This window comes from Gekko japonicus, unplaced genomic scaffold, assembly GCF_001447785.1.
Source record: "Gekko japonicus isolate JY-2015 unplaced genomic scaffold, Gekko_japonicus_V1.1 scaffold1284, whole genome shotgun sequence".
NCBI classification, from domain to species: Eukaryota; Metazoa; Chordata; class Lepidosauria; order Squamata; family Gekkonidae; genus Gekko; species Gekko japonicus.
In genome coordinates this window covers 451499-472240 of record NW_015169212.1, presented here as the reverse complement: position 1 = coordinate 472240, position 20742 = coordinate 451499, and the positions used below count along the sequence as shown (strand labels likewise).

The window sequence follows — 20742 nt, the reverse complement described above, 5'->3', positions numbered from 1 at the left end:
CAACCCGTGGCATCCCGCTGAAGATGCAGAGTTAAAAAGTACCAAGGAAAGTGCACTAGTATCCGGAAAACGTGCAGCACAGGCAGGCGTCTGATCGCAGGAGTGCTAGTATCCCGTGGCATCCGGCGCCCGTCCACATCCCATTGCAAACTGGATGTTTTTCATAAGCGTATGCGCACAAACACAAAACTGAAAGCAGTGCTGCTCTGTGGAACTGCACATGCGCACAAACGCAAAATGCTTGTGTGATCGTGCTGCACCGTTTCTTTGCCACACTGCAGGATCGCCGTGTGATCGCCAGCTAACAGCCTAAGCACAAAGACTTAGGGAACCGTGTGATCAGGCTACCACGCTTTATTTTGCTCTGGGGAAAACAGCCACACCTCCTCCCCCCCACGTTATCTGGCCCGTGTGACCGGGGCCAAAGTTGTTTTGCTTTATGGCATGTTGCTGTGAGTTCACTGTTCCATACCCAGGTTCTGTTTGTTACATTAGCAATAGATAGTCTTGCTCCAGGGTCTCAGGTTTGATACGGAGAAACAATTCACTCAGACCAGACAAGTCAGCCTTGACACTGGCCCAAGGTTACTCAGCAAGCTTCTATGGCAGAGCAGGGATTTAAACCTGGTCTCCAAGATCCTAGGCCAACATTCTAACCACTGCACCACATGTGGTTTTTAGCCTTCATAGCTGGAGATAAAACTCTGGGAATTACATTTTCAGGGCTCTTTTTGTAGAAAAAGCCCAGCAGGAACTCATTACCATAATAGGCCACACCCAACAGCACAGCTCATTAGCACATTCGGCCACACCCCCATGTTACCAGAAGTGTGGTCATCCAGCCACACCCACCTTTTGCGTCTTATTCTGTTTACCTTGTTTGTTGTCAAAACGCAGGGCTTTTCTTGTTGCAGGAAATCCTTTGCATGTTAGGCCACATACCCCTAATGTAGCCTATCCTAATGAGTTTCTGCTGTTGGGTTTGGCCTGTTATGCTAATGAGTTCCTGCTGGGTGTGGCCAACTTGGGAGCCAGCCGGAACTCCGTTCCTGTGCTTTCCTGCCCAAAAATAGCCCTGTTTATATTACATTTTCCCCTGTGCATTCAATGTGCTTTACATGCATTAGTTTGGATGCTAATTAGTGGGGCCAGAGCTACTCTAGAAGAAGGCAATATCCTTCACACTGCAGCTTTCTTTGCCCCCAAAACTATATTTATTTATTAATTCCATTTGTATCCCACCCTCCCCGCAAACAGGCTCAGTGTGGCTTACAGTAATCAGTACAAGGTACCATAAAATCCACATTAAAACATTTTAAACATTTTAAAACATTCAGGTAATCATAAAGTGCTAGTAGTACTAAACATTCCATCACTAATTGAGATGGCGTGCTATCTGTGGGTCATGGAGCCTCAGGATCTATGCAGAGGTATTGAGTGGGATAGACGAACTGATAGAAGTTACCATCCCCTCTTCCTCAAGAGGAAATGCCATTCCATTTGTGGCTCTGCTGCTATGCCAACAGAACTGCAGTTTGGGATTCACACCCATTATCTCTATAACCTTTGCAACAACCACATTATGATGAGTCTGAAAGTTAGTGGCTTATAGTGATTCACACATGCTGCAAATTTATTACTGCAGCACTAAGTGGTGACTTGTATGTAGGAAAAAGCTGCCACAGGCCTGGTCTACAAATGCAGCCAAATGAGGCGGTGATGAGGTGGCAGGGTACTGAGGTGGTAGAATGGACTGTACCACTTCAGTCTATAGCCAGGAAAAATCACATTTCAGTGTTCCTCCATGTAAAAATTCCCTGCAAATAATAAAAATAGCACATTAGGGAACAACGCTATTGCCTAGCCATTCATGCATTGTGTTAGTTTTCCAGTTACAGGGAATCAGTCATATAGGGGAACTCTAGAAAATGTAAGTCTTTCCCTGCAGTCTGAAGTGGCACAGTCCATTCTTTCACCTCAGTGCTTTGCCATGTCATTACCACCTAGCTATATCTATAGACCACACCTCAGAAATCAGAGAGTAGTGGACATAGAAGGAGAGTTTTCAAGAGTGTTTGCTTCTTTTCTAAGAAAATCCACAATGCCTGGGGGGACCCACATTTATCTCCAGCTAGCTGGAAAAGGAGCTGGAATACATAATGGCTGTCCAGGCCATTTTCATTCTAAGTTTCGTGTTTAAAGCTAGTGTCTTCTTGAGTCTTCCACTTCCATCTGACATCATACATAGAGATGGGCACAATCCGGAAAAAATCAGTTTGTGTCAGTTCATGGTTTGGGGTTGAACCAGTAACCAAACCAGGAGGTTCGTTCGTGAACTGAACTGGTTCATGGTTTGTGGCCCCACAAACCCTGTTGAAATAGACTGCAGTCCCTTTAAATGGGGTTTGTAGAAAGTGCAAAAAACAGCTGAGTGGTGGGAACCAGGCTGCTCCATACCACTCAGCTGTTTTTCATGCTTTCTTGTGCAGTCCCTTCAAAGCCCTGCTTCTCCTCTATCTGTGAACTGCCAAAAACTGCTTTAAAAGTTTGTGGAAGTTTGTGATGGTAAACCCATCATGAACTTTGGTTCGTGAACCACAAACAGGGCAAGATTTGTGATGAATTTTGCTTCATGGCTCGGTTCATGCCCACCCCTAATCACACATCAGTTTGAGCCTTGCACAGACCTTGCTGAGCACCTGTGGCTGCTTGGAACATTCCTGAGTCTCAGCGACAGCTTTCAGCAAATCCAGCCTGCCTACCGCAAGTTTGAAGCAAATCCCCAAACTAAGTGAAATCGGAGTGCTTTGTTAGGGAGGTTTTGCACAGCTCTACAAATAACTCCCATGTGTCAAGCCATCTGTTGCTCTTCCATACCACTCTGTCCCTCTTACTCTCTGGAACTATGTATCAAAGCTTTGAATATTCAAGTCATGTATAACAGCTGTATGATAACAGAATCAAGAATGTGACGGCCTCAATTCATATAGCTGTGTGAGATCTTGAGGGGGGGGAGTTATAGTACACGAGGGTTGAACATGTCTGGATGTCAGACTTCAAGACATCCAGTATATTCTTTGGGAAACTATATGAGGTTCAGAGCTTTAAGCCGCTGTAAATCAGAGTTCCCTGTTGCTTTGTAACCTAGACCTGTAAGATAATAGGTAAAGGCTGTTACTTGCCCCATGACCAAACAAACCTTCTCAACAAACCAGAAGAAGTAAATTTTTGGACCATCGTTGTCTAAATGAAAGATATTATAAAAGAGAATTACTAACAATGGCATCCTAAGCAGAGTTACACCCTTCTAAATCCATTGAAAGTTAGTGGGCTTAAAAGGGTGTAACCCTGCTTAAGATGGCACTTAGTTCATTAAAAAAATTCTGTGGCAGAAGCTGGCTTCAAACGGAGATCTCCCAGGCTCAATCTGAGCTGGTGCCTGGTTCCAGAAACTGGCTGTTACTGCCAGGGCTCAGTTGCAGAGCACGTTAATAAAGACTGTGCCCTTGAAGATGTGCAAAGTACTTCTCCCACCAATGAGTCACCATAGTCATGACAAGTTAAAACATCTCTGAAATTATTGGGTAGACTTTGCGAGTCAGAATGTGTGACTCTCAGGTTGGCTTGATAAGCCCAGCACCTTTTGATTTAGAAATGAAGCACTGGCAAATCACCTGATCCATACATCCCGTGACATTTGAGAACTATGTGCCCATCTTGTGTTTCTTTGATAAGCAGGTCGGCACTACTGCAAATGCTTCCAAGTAGCTTCAATAGCCTCTTCATTGACTTAATTCTATCACTTCTACCCCCACCCCCATATTCTGCAAACACTTTCCATCTCCTTATTTAAAGCATTTCAGTCTTCTAAATACTTATACGTGTTCTGTCCTGTCACAATAGAAGAAGAGTTGGTTTTTTTAGACCCCACTTTTCTCTACCCCTGGTCTACAAATGCAGCCAAATGAGGCGGTGATGAGGTGGCAGGGTACTGAGGTGGTAGAATGGACTGTACCACTTCAGTCTATAGTCAGGAAAAATCACATTTCAGTGTTCCTCCATGTAAAAATTCCCTGCAAATAATAAAAATAGCACATTAGGGAACAACGCTATTGCCTAGCCATTCATGCATTGTGTTAGTTTTCCAGTTACAGGGAATCAGTCATATAGGGGAACTCTAGAAAATGTAAGTCTTTCCCTGCAGTCTGAAGTGGCACAGTCCATTCTTTCACCTCAGTGCTTTGCCATGTCATTACCACCTAGCTATATCTATAGACCACACCTCAGAAATCAGAGAGTAGTGGACATAGAAGGAGAGTTTTCAAGAGTGTTTGCTTCTTTTCTAAGAAAATCCACAATGCCTGGGGGGACCCACATTTATCTCCAGCTAGCTGGAAAGGGAGCTGGAATACATAATGGCTGTCCAGGCCATTTTCATTCTAAGTTTCATGTTTAAAGCTAGTGTCTTCTTGAGTCTTCCACTTCCATCTGACATCATACATAGAGATGGGCACAATCCGGAAAAAATCAGTTTGTGTCAGTTCATGGTTTGGGGTTGAACCAGTAACCAAACCAGGAGGTTCGTTCGTGAACTGAACTGGTTCATGGTTTGTGGCCCCACAAACCCTGTTGAAATAGACTGCAGTCCCTTTAAATGGGGTTTGTAGAAAGTGCAAAAAACAGCTGAGTGGTGGGAACCAGGCTGCTCCATACCACTCAGCTGTTTTTCATGCTTTCTTGTGCAGTCCCTTCAAAGCCCTGCTTTCTACTCTATCTGTGAACTGCCACAAACTGCTTTAAAAGTTTGTGGAAGTTTGTGATGGTAAACCCATCATGAACTTTGGTTCGTGAACCACAAACAGGGCAAGATTTGTGATGAATTTTGCTTCATGGCTCGGTTCATGCCCACCCCTAATCACACATCAGTTTGAGCCTTGCACAGACCTTGCTGAGCACCTGTGGCTGCTTGGAACATTCCTGAGTCTCAGCGACAGCTTTCAGCAAATCCAGCCTGCCTACTGCAAGTTTGAAGCAAATCCCCAAACTAAGTGAAATCGGAGTGCTTTGTTAGGGAGGTTTTGCACAGCTCTACAAATAACTCCCATGTGTCAAGCCATCTGTTGCTCTTCCATACCACTCTGTCCCTCTTACTCTCTGGAACTATGTATCAAAGCTTTGAATATTCAAGTCATGTATAACAGCTGTATGATAACAGAATCAAGAATGTGACGGCCTCAATTCATATAGCTGTGTGAGATCTTGAGGGGGGGGAGTTATAGTACATGAGGGTTGAACATGTCTGGATGTCGGGCTTCAAGACATCCTGTATATTCTTTGGGAAACTAATCTATGAGGTTCAGAGCTTTAAGCCGCTGTAAATCAGAGTTCCCTGTTGCTTTGTAACCTAGACCTGTAAGATAATAGGTAAAGGCTGTTACTTGCCCCATGACCAAACAAACCTTCTCAACAAACCAGAAGAAGTAAATTTTTGGACCATCGTTGTCTAAATGAAAGATATTATAAAAGAGAATTACTAACAATGGCATCCTAAGCAGAGTTACACCCTTCTAAATCCATTGAAAGTTAGTGGGCTTAAAAGGGTGTAACCCTGCTTAAGATGGCACTTAGTCTAGATCATTAAAAAAATTCTGTGGCAGAAGCTGGCTTCAAACGGAGATCTCCCAGGCTCAATCTGAGCTGGTGCCTGGTTCCAGAAACTGGCTGTTACTGCCAGGGCTCAGTTGCAGAGCACGTTAATAAAGACTGTGCCCTTGAAGATGTGCAAAGTACTTCTCCCACCAATGAGTCACCATAGTCATGACAAGTTAAAACATCTCTGAAATTATTGGGTAGACTTTGCGAGTCAGAATGTGTGACTCTCAGGTTGGCTTGATAAGCCCAGCACCTTTTGATTTAGAAATGAAGCACTGGCAAATCACCTGATCCATACATCCCGTGACATTTGAGAACTATGTGCCCATCTTGTGTTTCTTTGATAAGCAGGTCGGCACTACTGCAAATGCTTCCAAGTAGCTTCAATAGCCTCTTCATTGACTTAATTCTATCACTTCTACCCCCACCCCCATATTCTGCAAACACTTTCCATCTCCTTATTTAAAGCATTTCAGTCTTCTAAATACTTATACGTGTTCTGTCCTGTCACAATAGAAGAAGAGTTGGTTTTTTTAGACCCCACTTTTCTCTACCTTAATGAGTCTCAAGGCAGCTTACAATAGCCTTCCCTTACAGTAGCCTTCCCTTCCTTTCCCCACAACAGTCACCTTGTGAGGTAAGTGGTACCAAAAGAGCTCTGAGAGAACTGTGACTGGCCCAAGGTCACCCAGCAGTCCATGTGGAGGAGTGGGGAATCAAACCCCTTCTCCAGATCAGAGTCCACTGCTCTTAACCACTACACCATGCTGGCTCTAACAGCCAAAAACTAAGAAATCAAACCAATCTTCATATAAATCAATACCTGATCTACAGGTTCAGACTGTAGACATGGGTACTAAAAAGGTAAAGGTTCCCTTGCTCGAAAGCCAGTCAAATCCGACTCTAGGGTTGCGGTGCTCATCTCCGTTTCAAAGCCGAAGAGCCAGCGCTGTCCAAAGACGTTTCCGTGGTCATGTGGCCAGCATGACTAAACACCAAGGCGCACGGAACACTGTTACCTTCCCACTGAAGTGGTACCTATTTATCTACTTGCAATTTCTTGCTTTCAAACTGCTAGGTTGGCAGGAGCTGGAACTAGAGATGGAAGCTCACTCCGTCATGCAGCAACTCAGGTCTACGTCTAGGCAACATGGGTACTAGGTACATCATTATTGTAAAACATTTTCTTAAAGTTTCCAACTTCATGGTGGACCCAGCTAATTTAATAATGGAAAACTATATTTTGTTCTGGAATTAAAAAAACAAACTTTAAGCATAAAAGTATGCAGAAAGAAGGGACAGAGCATCTCCCCAAAAGGAGCACGTCATTATTTGTCCCTCAAATAGACAATGCTCACAATCAGTCTATGCTCCACAAGTAATTAGACAAGCAAGTTTCCAGCCATTAACAGAAAGTCAGGCTTTCTGTCTTGCAGGGAAAAAAACCCAGTAACATTTACTCAGGAGACTGGTAACATTTTTTACTTGTACAGGTATTAGCTCAAAATGAAATGAATGCCAAACGTTTTAGACAATCATCTCCCTGCTAATCCATTGAGGATATGAAAAGCATTCATCAGTGGCATTAAGCTGCACAAAGCACATAAAGGAAATCTAAGGATGATTCTTAATCAATATGAATGTGTGTTGCTGCTGCTAATTCCTCCTCCTTGAATAGGTATCTACTAAATTGCTTTTTGCTCTGCCAAAACTGATCCAATTGTCAAGGAGCCACCTGAGCCACTATTGTGGTTTAACACCATTTTTGAAGAGATGCTATATTTGACAAGCAGTTGTACAAAGAGCACTGAATGAATTTCACTTAGTTTTCATTTTCATTTAGTTCCAGCGCTACATCCTGACCTCGGCAACCTGCTCATCCCCGGATTCTCTGCCTGTATCTGTTATCGGCCATGTGATCTGATGAATACATTCCATAACATCCTTCAGTCAACCTACTGAGACCCCATTTTGCATACATGTCTGAATTCTATGCCACAGATTATGATGTAGAACAGGCCATAATGCCTTTGTAATCAGAAAAGTTTTTTTTACTCTGCTTTCAAGTTTTCAAGAAGAAACTGAGGCTTTTGCCTGTGAGATGAGGACTAGCAGCTGAAGAAGGGCACTGTTTAGGCTAAGGGCTTCATCCCCATTTTCATATCATTTCATATCATAGTAGATACACCAAGTCAAAGAACCTAATAGATTGGTATGAAGCCTTACCTCTTGTCCAGAGAACAGGGGAGGGTCCTTCCAGTGGAAACAAGTGTCGAGTCTGAGCAAGGCAACTTCAAAGAGTGCGGCTTTAACAAGAGCACTCCCGCCCAACCCACCACCCCCAAGCCAGATGCCTAGCTGTAGGAATGCCAACAGGGAACAGCTTGGAATGCTAAACTTTGTGGCTATTTTGGCAGTGTAGGCCGAACCCTCTTGCGCAACTCTTTTCTTCCCCTCCCATGAGCCCATATAAGCACTTGCTATTGTATGGCCTCCGAGAACTGCTATTTTAAACCCGAGATATCCAAGTGCCCAAGAGTCTGACACAAGCCAGCCAGCTGTCACTCTCGAGAGGCCTGAAACTCTGATATGGATCATGTGTGTGTTTTGCCCCACAGAAGGCAAAATACAGAAGGCAGCTAGCAAATGAACTTCAACACTTAGTTTTGTTCTTTTGCCCCAAGACTTTAATTGGGTCATCAGAGGCCCCCAACTGCCTGAGCAGCTGCTTCTGCAAATGGGAGGGAACAAAGGATGGAGCTAATTTTTAAAGAACCTGCTTAGAAAAGCAACCATAAATCTGGAGTTTTATACCAACACTATTGGACTGGAGACCAGAGAGGTGACTCTCCAAAGCAAATTGTGGTACTTAGGTCCCGGTCACACAGGCCGTAAAATGCGGGGGGGGGGAGCGTGGCAGTTTGGCCCGGAGCAAAATAACGTGCGGCCGCCCGATCACAGGTCCCGTCAAGGTCCCGTGGGTAGGGGCAAGGTGGCGATCACACGACGATCCTGCAGCATGGCAAAGAAGCGGCGCAGCGCGATCTCACCAACGGCATGCGCGATTCTGCAGAGCAACTGAACTTTCGCTTTCCTCTTCGTGCGCATGCGCCGTTGGGTGCTTGTGTGCATCCTGTGGAGACTTGGGGGGGGGAACCTGTTTGCAACGGGACATGGGCAGGTGCTGGATGCCACGGACTACCACCGGAAACGCGATCAGACGCCAGCCCTTGCCCCGCGGTTTCTGGAAACTAGTACCTCGGAGGTACTAGTTTTTAACTCCGCATCTTCGGCGGGAAGCCTTGGGTTTGCCATGGGACCTCTACGCTTCCCAGATGTTGTGGTGTGATCACACCCGGAAAATCCGCCTATCATCCGTCTCAGTAGCGTGGCTAATGCTCTGTGTGACCGCAGCCTTAGAGTTTTTTCCTGTCAACTACACAATACCTTGTCCTTAAATCTAAATTCCAGTTAGAAGAGAACTTGAAAAGAAGAGGCTGACCCCTGAATCTGGAATTCTCTTATCTTTAGAGCTGACCTCTAGATCAAATTCTGATCTAGATTTTGCCTCTGGCATCTCGCTCTCACACACTAATTTATGTGATTAATTTCATCATTTCCCAAACTTTCTGCCTTCAAGGAAATCTTTTCAATATTGACTTGTCTGCCAAGGAACAGTGTGTAATAAAAGATTTGGATGCATTTCTGCATGCATAGTCCGTTCATACCAAATGCAGGCCAGACCTGCGAGCTGTGTTCCCTCTAAGCTGAGTTAGAGTGAGCTAGCTCACAGTTTTTTAGCCTCCAGCTCACACAATTTTGTCTTGGCTCAGGAAAGATGGCTCCAGAGCAAACTAATTTATGCAGTGGCCAAATTAGTCACTCACAACTTTAATGCCAGTAGCTCACAAAGTAGAATATTTGTTCACAAGACTCCACAGCTTAGAGGGAGCATTGCCCGCGAGTCCTCTTTATTGGCCTATATCAACGCCTAGGCCACTCCAGAGCACTTTTAACACTCTCCTGCAGCAGGTAGGCAAGAGAAAGCTTATGCATCATTTCTGATATTCTCATTGAGAAACACTTGATCAACTTCCAAAGGATCCCAGGATCTCTAGAACACACTTTGACAACCACTGACTTATGCAAAGTATGTTATGACTGACCTTGTTGAAATGAATTATTCATGGTCTTCTCTCTTTTTGTCATCCTAGTGTTGATAATATTTCTTACAAAATTTTATCCCGCTTATGGCAGCATACATAATTTTCCTTCCTCCATTTTATCCTCACAACAGCCTTGTGAGATACTGTCAAGGGCTGAGAGGTGCCAGTGCCCAAAAGGGATTCAGTGAGCGTCAGAGCCGAGAGGGGATCTGAACCTGGATTTCCTAATCTGACATTCCAGCTGCTACACCACATTAGCTATTTATTATTTTTGTCCAATTGAGACAATATTGACTTGGCTACAAGATCTGGCTACATTTTACATGCTTCACAACAATGCACTGTAATGCATTGTATGTGGGCTGTCTTTGAGGACCTCTAAGAAACTTCATCCAAAAAGGGTACACTGCTGACACAGCCAGACCACGGAGACCATATTTTCCCTGTTTGTAAAGAAAAGTATTGGATACCAGTTTTCAAGATATTCAGTCAAAAGCCCTCTCTGATAAATCTCTCTTCTCTGCTTACATTGAATGAACTGTAATTACTCCTTTTCATGCTGTATTGAAGGTTCTAACATTAATTTATATCTGTTAAGATAAGTGTGATCTTTAGATCTATATTTGTATTTATCTTTTGCTGTACTTTGTTGTTTGCACTCTGTTCTATTGTCAGTTTGTAATATTGCTCTATTGTTCAATAAAAAATTAAAGCTTTAAAAAAAGCCTTCTGTGATCTTGGTCCAATGTGCTTGAAAAAACATATTCTCTGCTTATGAACCTGCTCCTCCACTTATGAATCCATTGAGAAATTCTGGAAAGTCCCTCCTCTGGGAACCCACAACCTACATCTGAAGTGAACTGGGCAGCAATAACCGGCTGGTGATGGCAGCATCGCTGCAGAAAATTCTTGTTCTGAAAATTTGCCAGCAGTTTCTTTAATGGCATTCAGGCATCAGCTGGAAATATGGCTTTCCCTTTTCATTGTTATGCTGTTGATAGTCTGTTGAAATGTTCTGTGTGCCCTCAATGATGTTTAGTGATCCTGGTTGCATTCTATCAAGTTAAGATTTAAGACTGTTATTTCTATTTCTATTTTGGTACTCACACTATTTATTTGTGACATTTTACTTTGTAATATTTTATGATGGTTCTAAAACTTTTGTAAATCACTTTATGCTTTAGAAAGAGGGATAAAAGTATTTTAAATAATATGGCACAGATTTTACACATTTTACATAACCCATTTGATTTCATTTCATAATGCTATGATAAATGTATTCCTTCATGTTTTTCTTCCCACCTCTTTGTAGACTCTTGTAATTCCTTCTCTGAGGACCTATTCACAGAGATGCAAAACTTATTTGTTTATTAAGAGAATTTTTATGTTGTCTTATTTAAAACTCAAGGCACCTAAAACTCAAGCATATCATAGATGCAGGGGAAATATGTCCTGTTCCTGTGATAAGTATTCATGTGATCTGACAGCAAAGCCCAGTGGCACCAAAAAAATGTTAGAAATACTTTGGTTCTGAAGTATTTTTTACACATCAGATTCTGTTAGGCATAAGAAGAGTCTTGATAGGATGGTGGTGGGAAGTGCCATCAAGTTGCAGCAAACTTATGGCAACCCTGTAGGGTTTTTAAGGCAAGAGACAAACAGAGGTGGTTTGCCATTGGCTGTCTCCGCTTGGTGACCCTCCACTTCTGTGGCAGTCTCCCATCCAAATACTAACCAGGGCTCACCTTGCTTAGCTTCCAAGTTCTGATGAGTTCAGTCTAGCCTGAACACCAAGTCAGGGATACCTTGACAGCATAGTCTTAAAAATAAGTAGGAAAATGATCTAATGCCTGATATTCACTGCTTCCATGAAAGTAAGAAACCTAAACAGTGAGGCAAATTATGTACAGACGAAAACCAGCATCTGCACACAGAAGAAATAGGGCACCTTTGCATATATTAACTTTATTCTACTAGTAATATATGGATTGCTCATGAAAAAGTTCAGACATAGTTCCTTATCCCTGATCTTTCTACTGAGATGGATTAGACTATCAATGGCTATTAACCATAATAGTCTATCAATGGCTATTAACCATAATAGATCCATGGAACTTTAGCATTCAGGGAATTATTCTGTCTTTCACAGCCTGCTCAAGGAGCTCTTGGAGGCTTTTGACTGACCACTGTTGGAAGCAAGGTGTTGGACTAGATGAACATCTGATCTGACTCAGGAGGGATGTTCTTCTATTTTCAACAATCTAAAGCAAAAGCATTGAAGAATAGTCAATGATAGAAAACTTCTTGAACCAAAGTGATATTTATTATGAAATACAGTGAGAGCCAAATATCCCCTCAACCACTGAATCTAAAATTAGGTAAATGTAGCCAAATAAAATCAAAATCCTCAGCTCAAATTAAAATGACTTTCAATGCATTGCAGTGATAAAAGAGCCTACTGTCCCAACATACTTCCAGATTGTCATGACTAAGTCCCACCAAAATGGGCCTCAGTTATGATTAAGGGACCAAAGGGGGGACATTTGGAAAACAAAGCAAAAAAAAAAAGTTTTCTTCCACAAAAAAATTCCCCCAGCAATTTTAGAAGGGCCTTCTTGGTCATTTTTTTATGGAGGGAACAGCAGATAGAAGCCCCCACGACACACATTCAACAGACAGTTCCCTGATCCAGGCATTCTGACAGGGGTGACAAGCACTCTATAGGAACCTCGTTCCAAACTGTTGCAACATTGTAGTCATTTTTGTTCCTTCAAATTGGCCTTCTTCATCCTTGCAACACCAACACTGGTATGTAGCCTGTCAGATATGGCCATGTGATGACATCACTGAAGGCAAACAAAGCTAGCTGTGGAGCGATACATGTGGACACTGTTATGTTATTCATCATGGCAGGTGCATAAGTACCATCCAATGATTAGGTGGTATAGATTTCATATCTCCAGGGTTCCTGATAAAGCTTAAACATTTTGGTATTTGGGAGTTAGAAAATGCACCTGGGAAGAAATAAACTGGGTAATATAGTTTCTATGCCATAAGTATCAACTTTCCCATCCACCAAACAGAAACAATATTTTTTTAAGGCACCAAGAGACCCCATCTGTGAAAAGGCACTGGAGGCAGGTTTGGCTGATAGATGTTCTTTTCCAGATGAATGGCCTTTTGGAAGGGAACATTCCAAAGCCAAGGGAAGCAGGAGAATTTCAAGTGGTCCAGGCCTTTGATTTAAATGGAGATAAATTTTCCCCAGAGCAGCTTGCTGTGTTACATCTGAAAGACACAAGGAAGCATTTGGCTAGTACAGAAATTGTTATGGGAGGGGGGTGAAAGACCTTTGTACCTGAAGGTACAATGTTCAAAACCTATCCTAGCTTTGGACCTATATAAGCACCAGTTGACATATATTGGCCCTGGTCACACTGGGGGGAAAGGCACGGCTAAAGTGTGGTTTTTTTGAGCCGCATCAAAAGAGAAGCGCGGCAGCGGGATCAGACAGTTCCCCCCAGCCGCCACACAGGTCCTCCCCGGCATGATCAGATGCCGGTAGGAAGCCACAGACCGGAGAGCGAGGCAAGCCCACTGCGCATGCGTGTGCATGCGCAGTTCGGCAGGACCTCGCATGCTGCGGGAGAGACGGGCACGCCGGCGATCACACAGCCGTCCCTGCAGTGGATTTTCTGGTAGGTACTAGTGTTTTCTAGGGGTTTTTTTAATCCACATCTTCGGCCAGAAGAGACGGATCTGGGACGGGTGCACGCCGCTTCCCAGATGTTGCGGTGTGATGCGCCTCCGATCCGTCCCTCTTGTGGATCTAATCCTCCTGTGTAACGGGGGCCATTGTCATGCTGAAAGTATGTGTTTCCAATATTGCAATGGGAAAAATAACATCTGTTCCAGAGACTTCCTGTATAGAAAGTAATTTGTCTAAGCCAGTACTCCCAAATCAAAAGCCTGGGAAGGTGAGCAGAGTCTATACATGATAGCCTCCCAAAGTGCCCAGCCTATATTTATCTTACTTCTGGTCAATCTAACAGTTTGGCAGTAGCATGGTCAACATGAACTGAATTTACTTACTTACTTCATTTATACCCCAACCTTTCTCCCCAGTGGGGACCCAAAGTGGCTTACATAATTCTCCTCTTTTCCATTTTACCCTTACAACAACAACCCTGTAATGTAGGTTAGGGTGAGAGTGCGTTACTGGCCCCAGGTCATCCAGCAAGCTTCCATGGCAGAATTGGGATTCAAACCTGGTTTCCCCAGATCCTAGTCTGAAACTCTAACCACTGCACCGCACTGGCTCACATGACTGCACTGAGTATGTGAGGAAGGAATCTCATCATTGCTTGTTCACATCCTGAACTTCATGTAGATGAAATGAAGCCGCATTCTCACAAAAGCATTTTGGTACTCATTAGGAACTGGCCAAGTCACTTCATGTCCTGATTGATCTTCTTTTGCTCTTACCCTGGTTTCCTTTCAAGAATCGCTGGACCCTTTCCTCCACTAACTTTGCTGTGCAGTGTTCTCAGGTCTCCGAGTATCCTGCAGAAAGGAATATCAAAGGCTTTTAGAAGCATTCCTTCAATAGACAAGCTGTTGGCTAAATATTTTGTGATCTAAACTACAGAAAGGGCTTGAAAAAGAACAGGGGTTCCGACCACATCCATGAGGTCTGAGTGAAATCTGGATAGCCCATCTACATATTCAAGTATATTTAGAATGGACTTTTAACATTATCATAAATAACCCTGATTACAGGAATAGATCCATGGCAGTTGTGCAGATTCCAGAATGATACAGCCATGGCGCCTCTCTGGGAAATCTCCCATCTTCTGTGGAAAGCTAGCAAAGGACTGGGGTTTGTTTGGGGAGGAATGGATATGGTAGATAGAAGAGAATAGAGGGAAGGGAACCAGCTTTATACTAATCCATCCTAAAACAGGTGCCCTTGATAATCCCCTCCCCCCAAGAATCTCTCTTGTTCCAAAATCAAATAAGCAAAATCACAATGCCCTCCCTTGGTATGATAGCTTCTGCTGAACAGAAAGCAATTGGAGCAGCTCTGTGCAAGGCCCCTCTGAGCTGTCATGGGCACTTGATAAATCAGCATGCTCATACCTTGATTCCTTCATCCTTGCTGGGTTCCTGAGATCGGCTGATCCACAGATTGATGCGAGATGACACTCCTCCTGGAACTGTCAAACCCTCCTAAACCACAGAGGAGTATACAGCATAGAATTGTAGAGTTGAAAGAATGTCATCCTGTTTCTCCCCCTATGTTAGATCTTCCAAGTATGACAAACATTTTAGTAAACAAGAATCTGTTCAGAAAGTTACAAGGACTATGGAAAACCATCCATCAGAATTGCAACATAGTTAGATAAACACAGAAAACACTGTGTTGAAATAATAAACACAATATTCACATGTACTTATAGCTAAATATATTTGCTTTTTATACACAACATCAACTCTAGTGTATTGTAAACACTTTCAAACTACAACATCACATTTCAAACACTTTCAAACTAAGTTATATAACAGGAAGAGTCCAACTGTCTTCTTCCTGATGGAGGATAAATACCAATGTACAGTTATTGAAAGCTGGGAAAGATTGAAGGTCAAAGAAGACAAGGACAGCAAAGGATGAGATGGTTAGACAGTGTCAGAGATGCAACGAACATGAAATTGAGCAAACTTCAGAGGACGGCAGAAGACAGGAGGGCCTGGCGGGAGCTGGTCCATGGGGTCGCGAAGAGTCGGACTCGACTGTGCGACTGAACAACAACAACAGTTATTTGTACCGAACAATGCAGCAACCTATTGTACATTTCCCAAGTGATGATCCATCAGGTAAAGCTAGCAGGCAGCTTGTATTTCTCACTGTGATGATTCAGCTTAGCAAGCAAGCCTAGTAGATGTATTTTTCCATGAGGTGATTCCGCTAGCAAGCAGGCCTAGCAACACGCCTCCTGGGCATAACCTGTGTGTTTCAAACAAATCTTCTTCAGGCATAAATACAATACATATCATAATATAATATAAATTCAATATCCTTACATAGTACCTTGTTTTTCCTGGTACTTGCTAAGCTGAATCATCACAGTGAGAAATACAAGGTGCCTGCTAGCTTTACCTGATGGATCGTCACTTGGGAAATGTACAATAGGTTGCTGCATTGTTCGGTACAAATAACTGTACATTGGTATTTATCCTCCATCAGGAAGAAGACAGTTGGACTCTTCCTGTTATATAACTTAGTTTGAAAGTGTTTGAAATGTGATGTTGTAGTTCGAAAGTGTTCACAATACACTAGAGTTGATGTTGTGTATAAAAAGCAAATATATTTAGCTATAAGTACATGTGAATATTGTGTTTATTATTTCAACACAGTGTTTTCTGTGTTTATCTAACTTAGCCGTGTTCCCTGTGTGCTTGTTGCTATGTAGTTAAACAAGCAAAGCAGAAGGCCCTTGTTCTCTTGCAAGAGATTCCACCTAAATTTGGAAAATTTAGTGATGCTGGGACTCCATCCTGCACTTTTTACCAAGGCACCAGAATCACCAAGACTGTACCTGTTCGTCCAATGTTTTGAAAGAACACACACACACACACACACATCTTTTCCTTTAAAATGCTAATTGTGAGCAAAGAAGCACTTCAAATCACAAAACCAAGTGGATGTTGCAGGGATAAACCCTTTCGTCCTTGTTTCCATGGTTCCAAGGCAAACTGAGGCTACACAGGCCTATAATTTGCATTTCATAGTGAGACCAAGACATATGATCTTTGTATTATCTGCTTCAGACCAGGTTGTTTCTCCTCTCTTTCTAGGTACCATATACACACATAGAGGCATACTATTTATGCAATTTTAATAGCAGAACTGCATCTGGTAAAATCTATGGCACCCCAATTAGTGCAGGTACTTGAAGAGGCGTAATGGAATTGCCAGAATATTGGAAATACCACCGTGGTTCCACGGACAGAGAAATAGCCAAGTTTTCCCTCACTGTCCTTGTTTGCACACCAAAGTTGTGCCAAGAGTCAGGTCATCAAGGCCATTGCCCTATACTGGACAGTGTGAAGGTTCAGAAATCAACAACCAGGACCAAGACAGTTTCCCTCCCCCAGCACTTGGACTGGATAACCTAAAATTCCCAGTTTTGGCTACCTTTTCCTATCCCAAGGTATTGCAGGGTGCTTACTTAACCATCAGTCCACACTAAACATAACACCATAGTTAAGACCTTACCAGTCCTCCTTTAAAAAGACCTATTTAAATAAGCCTCCAGTTCCTTAATACAGTATGAAGCAGGCAAAAGGGGGGGGGGGACACACTCTCTAATGGCCAATTAGAGACAGTCACAAAACATTCCTGCCTGTGCCCTGAAAGGACCAGCTAATCCCTTACTGTAAACAAACTAATATACACACCTGTTCAATATCCAAGCTCTTTCCTCTTGAAGGTTACCCAAAGTCTCCTTTAAGAGTCTGCCTATAATCACAGATCCCTTTCTACAGTCCCCTCCCCTCCCTTCCCCTCCCAAGCTATCAGAAGAGACTGGAAAGATTCCACCAGCTTAAAATGTACTTTTAAAAATGTAGATGCTATTTTATCACTGTTCAAAGCAGACAAGAGATTAAAACCACAGAGGCCCCGGTCACACGGAGAATTTGCTGCGCGAAAGGCACGAATGCTGGGCAGATTTTTGGGGCACGATCACACCGCAACATCTGGGAAGCGTAGCACACCCATGGCCAACCCGTGGCGTGCCGCTGAAGATGCACAGTTAAAAAGTACCTGCAAAGATCTACTAGCAATGGTTTGCCACGGGCTGCAGATGGACTCGTTAGTTGTGATCGCACCGGCGCACACCTATTCCCTCCGGTCGTCTTCTTTTCAGCGCGCACTGAAGGATGAAACCCCGATGCACCACCATCGTGTCTGATCGAATAATGGTGGATCAGAATGCGATGGCGCAAATAGCCACGCCTCCCCTTCCATGTTTTCTGGCACGTGTGGCCGGGGCCACAATCATTCAACTTTAAAACACATGCCACAAACAGCCCACCAACAGTTTCAGAATTTCTCAAATGGCCCAGTTACCAAAATCCAGTCCCCCTGAATAGCCTAATTTGACAAAGTCTTCTGAAAAATAATTGCTTTATCTAGTTTCTAAAAACCAGAGTACCTGGGGGTTCTGCCTACCCTCACAGGCAACGGACAGTTCCATAGAGTTGGCCCTGCTATAGAGAAACCATGCAGTCTGGCCAAGGAGGACCACATTTCACTAAATAAAGGTACTACAAAAAGCACTACTCTGAGGGCCTCAGTGGGCACAGACCTTCCAGTTTTCATCCATCTGAAATGGAACCCACTCTCTTTGGCGAGTTTCACCTTGCAAGCATCTCAGTTCCGACTTCATGATTATTCAGCTCCTCGCAATAGGATCTCCTAAAAATACCCACACTCTGGAGACTGAAGTCCAAGCCTAGACAATATTGTACACTGTTGCAGATAGGGATTGCCCATGTGGCTTAGAGTGGTGGTGGGATTTTTTTTTTAATGCAGCCTCGCATACTTACTAGAAATTCTTACCAGAAGTGACAAAGGGTAGCCCTAGGAACTGCCGGTTTTACCAAGGAATAAAACCCCTAGAGCTACCCTTTGTCATTTCCAGTAAGATTTTCTGGGAAATACTTGAGACTGCATTTTTTAAAAAATAATCCCTCATTGCTGCAGCCCCCCACCCCCAACCTTCCAGAAAGGATGAGGCACAGGCAGCTACCTTTGGGGCCTTCCAGCAAGGCTGTAAGAGATAATTTTTTAAAAGAGCTTATAGGGAGCTTGAATGGACTCTGGCTGAGTTGTTTTAATGGTTTTAATTATCTGCTTTAGTTAAGTTGCTTTAATTACTTGCTTTTAACTATGTGTTTTAATTACTTTAATATCAACATTTTTCTAGTTTATTTATTGTTGTTACCTGCCTTGGGTCCTAGCTCTGTCTGTGTGTGTGTGTGATAAATGAATTTTTAAAATATCATCTATAGTCAGGCCTTACCTTTCGGACAGTAGTGATAGGTTCAGCCCGGACAGGAACACTGGCTTCAAAGATGTTGCGCTTGCTGGCCACACCCTTGGAGGGTGGTTGGAAGTTTCTCCGGGCAGATGGAGGCAATTTAATTGACCCCGCTCTCTAAGAACAAGAGGAGAGTCAGACAAAGGGGAAACAATCACACTGGTTTAAGAAAAGGACAAAGAATTTCCTCTTCCAACTGATATCCTGTCCCTTTCCTTGAAGAAAAATTTGGTCTCTTGTTGCTAATAACCAACTTCTTTCAGAAGCAATCAGATGCTTTCTTTTCCTTTCTCCCAGTGCTGCACTTTGGATATGCACATCCTTCCGTTTAAGTTTTGGTCTAAAGGTAAAACCCACTGAGCAGTGAGGGTGCGAGGGTGCCCATCATGGCAGGTAGCCTGGTAAGTCTACCCATCTTTTTGCAGCCCAGAGGGCTTCCAAAATGCTGCTCCTAAGGGACAGGGGACCCCCACAAACCGAGTGGATCTGCAGTGGTCAGAGGAATTCAGCAATTATCTGTTAGTGGAAATCTACTGTGTTTACACTTTGGTTTCTTAGTTGCAGGGAGTTTGAAAGTCTATGTAAGAAGATCAATCTTATGGCCTTTGTACACTAGACCTTGAGAAGGGGTGTTAGAAAAGGCAATGTCTGGTGTACAAAGAAGAGAAGAAGATGCTGCTGGGGGCAGCAAGAAGACAATTAGATGGGAGAGTGAAGTCAGCACCTTCTCTCCTGTTAAGTGACATTCCTTGTCTGTCTCCAGATTGTTACTCTCAGAAGTGCCACACTCAGTCTTACCCTCTCTTTCAGCTTGAGATGTCGTGAGGACCCTGTCTCCATCTCTCCTCTTTACTATCAAGTATATCAATTCCTAAATAAACCTTTACCTACTCTTTAATCACGTTGTGCACCATCGCTGTGTTAATTACTCTGCCAACAAATAAATTGTTCTCAGATCAGAGGAAGCTAAAAATGTTATTGATGGGAGTCAACCAAAGAATTACAGTCTCTGTTACCAAGTTTTTTAATGCCCCATATGTAAATGTTATGTTTTTACATTTTTAATTTGTGGTTATGGATCTGGATGGATATTGTAATTGGGATTTTTGTGGGTTATTAATCATTGATTGTTTTGAGTTTGTATGGCTTCTAGGCCTCAATAAAGACTACTACTACTATTACTACCGCCTGCCTCTGCATTCTAACACCTCATTATCTTGCATGTGAAACTGAAGTCTTAATAATCACGTGGCTCTGTTTAGAGCTGCATCACACATTGGAAGGCATGGTACAAACATGCCATGGGTCAGCCCCCCCTGCACATTTACCTGCACAGCAGATGTATACTTCTCCAGCTTCTCCCCAAATTTAGCTGTACTTGCTGGAAGCCTCATACTAGCACTATTGTAGCAGAGACAAAGAAGAGAAAATGAGAACAAGCTTCTCCCAAGTCTCATCAAAGCAATTACAATGCTGACATGCACCCTGAGTGAAAGCCTGACGGATTCTTATTATACTTCGGATAACTGCATTGTTGTCTGCTATAAAACTGCAAAGAAACTTTTTTTTATAAGTACCCGAGGGTACACTTTTATTATTTTTTTCCATTATATACTACAGACATACTGCAAAGAAACTTGTCCGGTGGAGAACCTGCAAAGGACTTGAAGGGGCATTTCACTTTCTCCTGTATCCCCCTCCCCACACTGCTATTTCTTTCCTTCCTGCTGGTAAGCTTTTCCTGCTTCCTTCTCTCCTTCCCCACCTACCCACCAACCTATCTTTTATCTGTCATTCCCCATCTTCAGCTATATTTATAT

At 43.1% G+C, this 20742-nt stretch overlaps 2 protein-coding genes across 5 annotated transcripts in view; both read right to left on the bottom strand.

Moving 5' to 3' along the window:
* TNNT2 (troponin T type 2 (cardiac)) overlaps window positions 1-8037 on the bottom strand; it is a 48209-nt gene extending 40172 nt beyond the window's left edge. For 2 of the 4 annotated variants that reach the window (XM_015416370.1, XM_015416371.1), the window contains exon 1: window positions 7879-8037. The gene's annotated coding sequence lies outside the window, so the exon portion shown is untranslated. The remainder of the gene's footprint in view (window positions 1-7878) is intronic. The other 2 variants (XM_015416369.1, XM_015416368.1) reach the window with 1 other exon arrangement.
* A 4540-nt stretch (window positions 8038-12577) lies between these two features.
* The window catches only part of LAD1 (ladinin 1), a 41490-nt gene continuing 33325 nt past the window's right edge, over window positions 12578-20742 (bottom strand). Inside the window, exons 6-10 of the mRNA XM_015416373.1 lie at window positions 20251-20323; window positions 18905-19039; window positions 14958-15047; window positions 14304-14381; window positions 12578-13106 (exon numbers count right to left, since the gene is read on the bottom strand). Coding sequence (XP_015271859.1) covers window positions 14343-14381; window positions 14958-15047; window positions 18905-19039; window positions 20251-20323 — 337 coding nt within the window. The 3' untranslated portion in view covers window positions 12578-13106; window positions 14304-14342. The remainder of the gene's footprint in view (window positions 13107-14303; window positions 14382-14957; window positions 15048-18904; window positions 19040-20250; window positions 20324-20742) is intronic.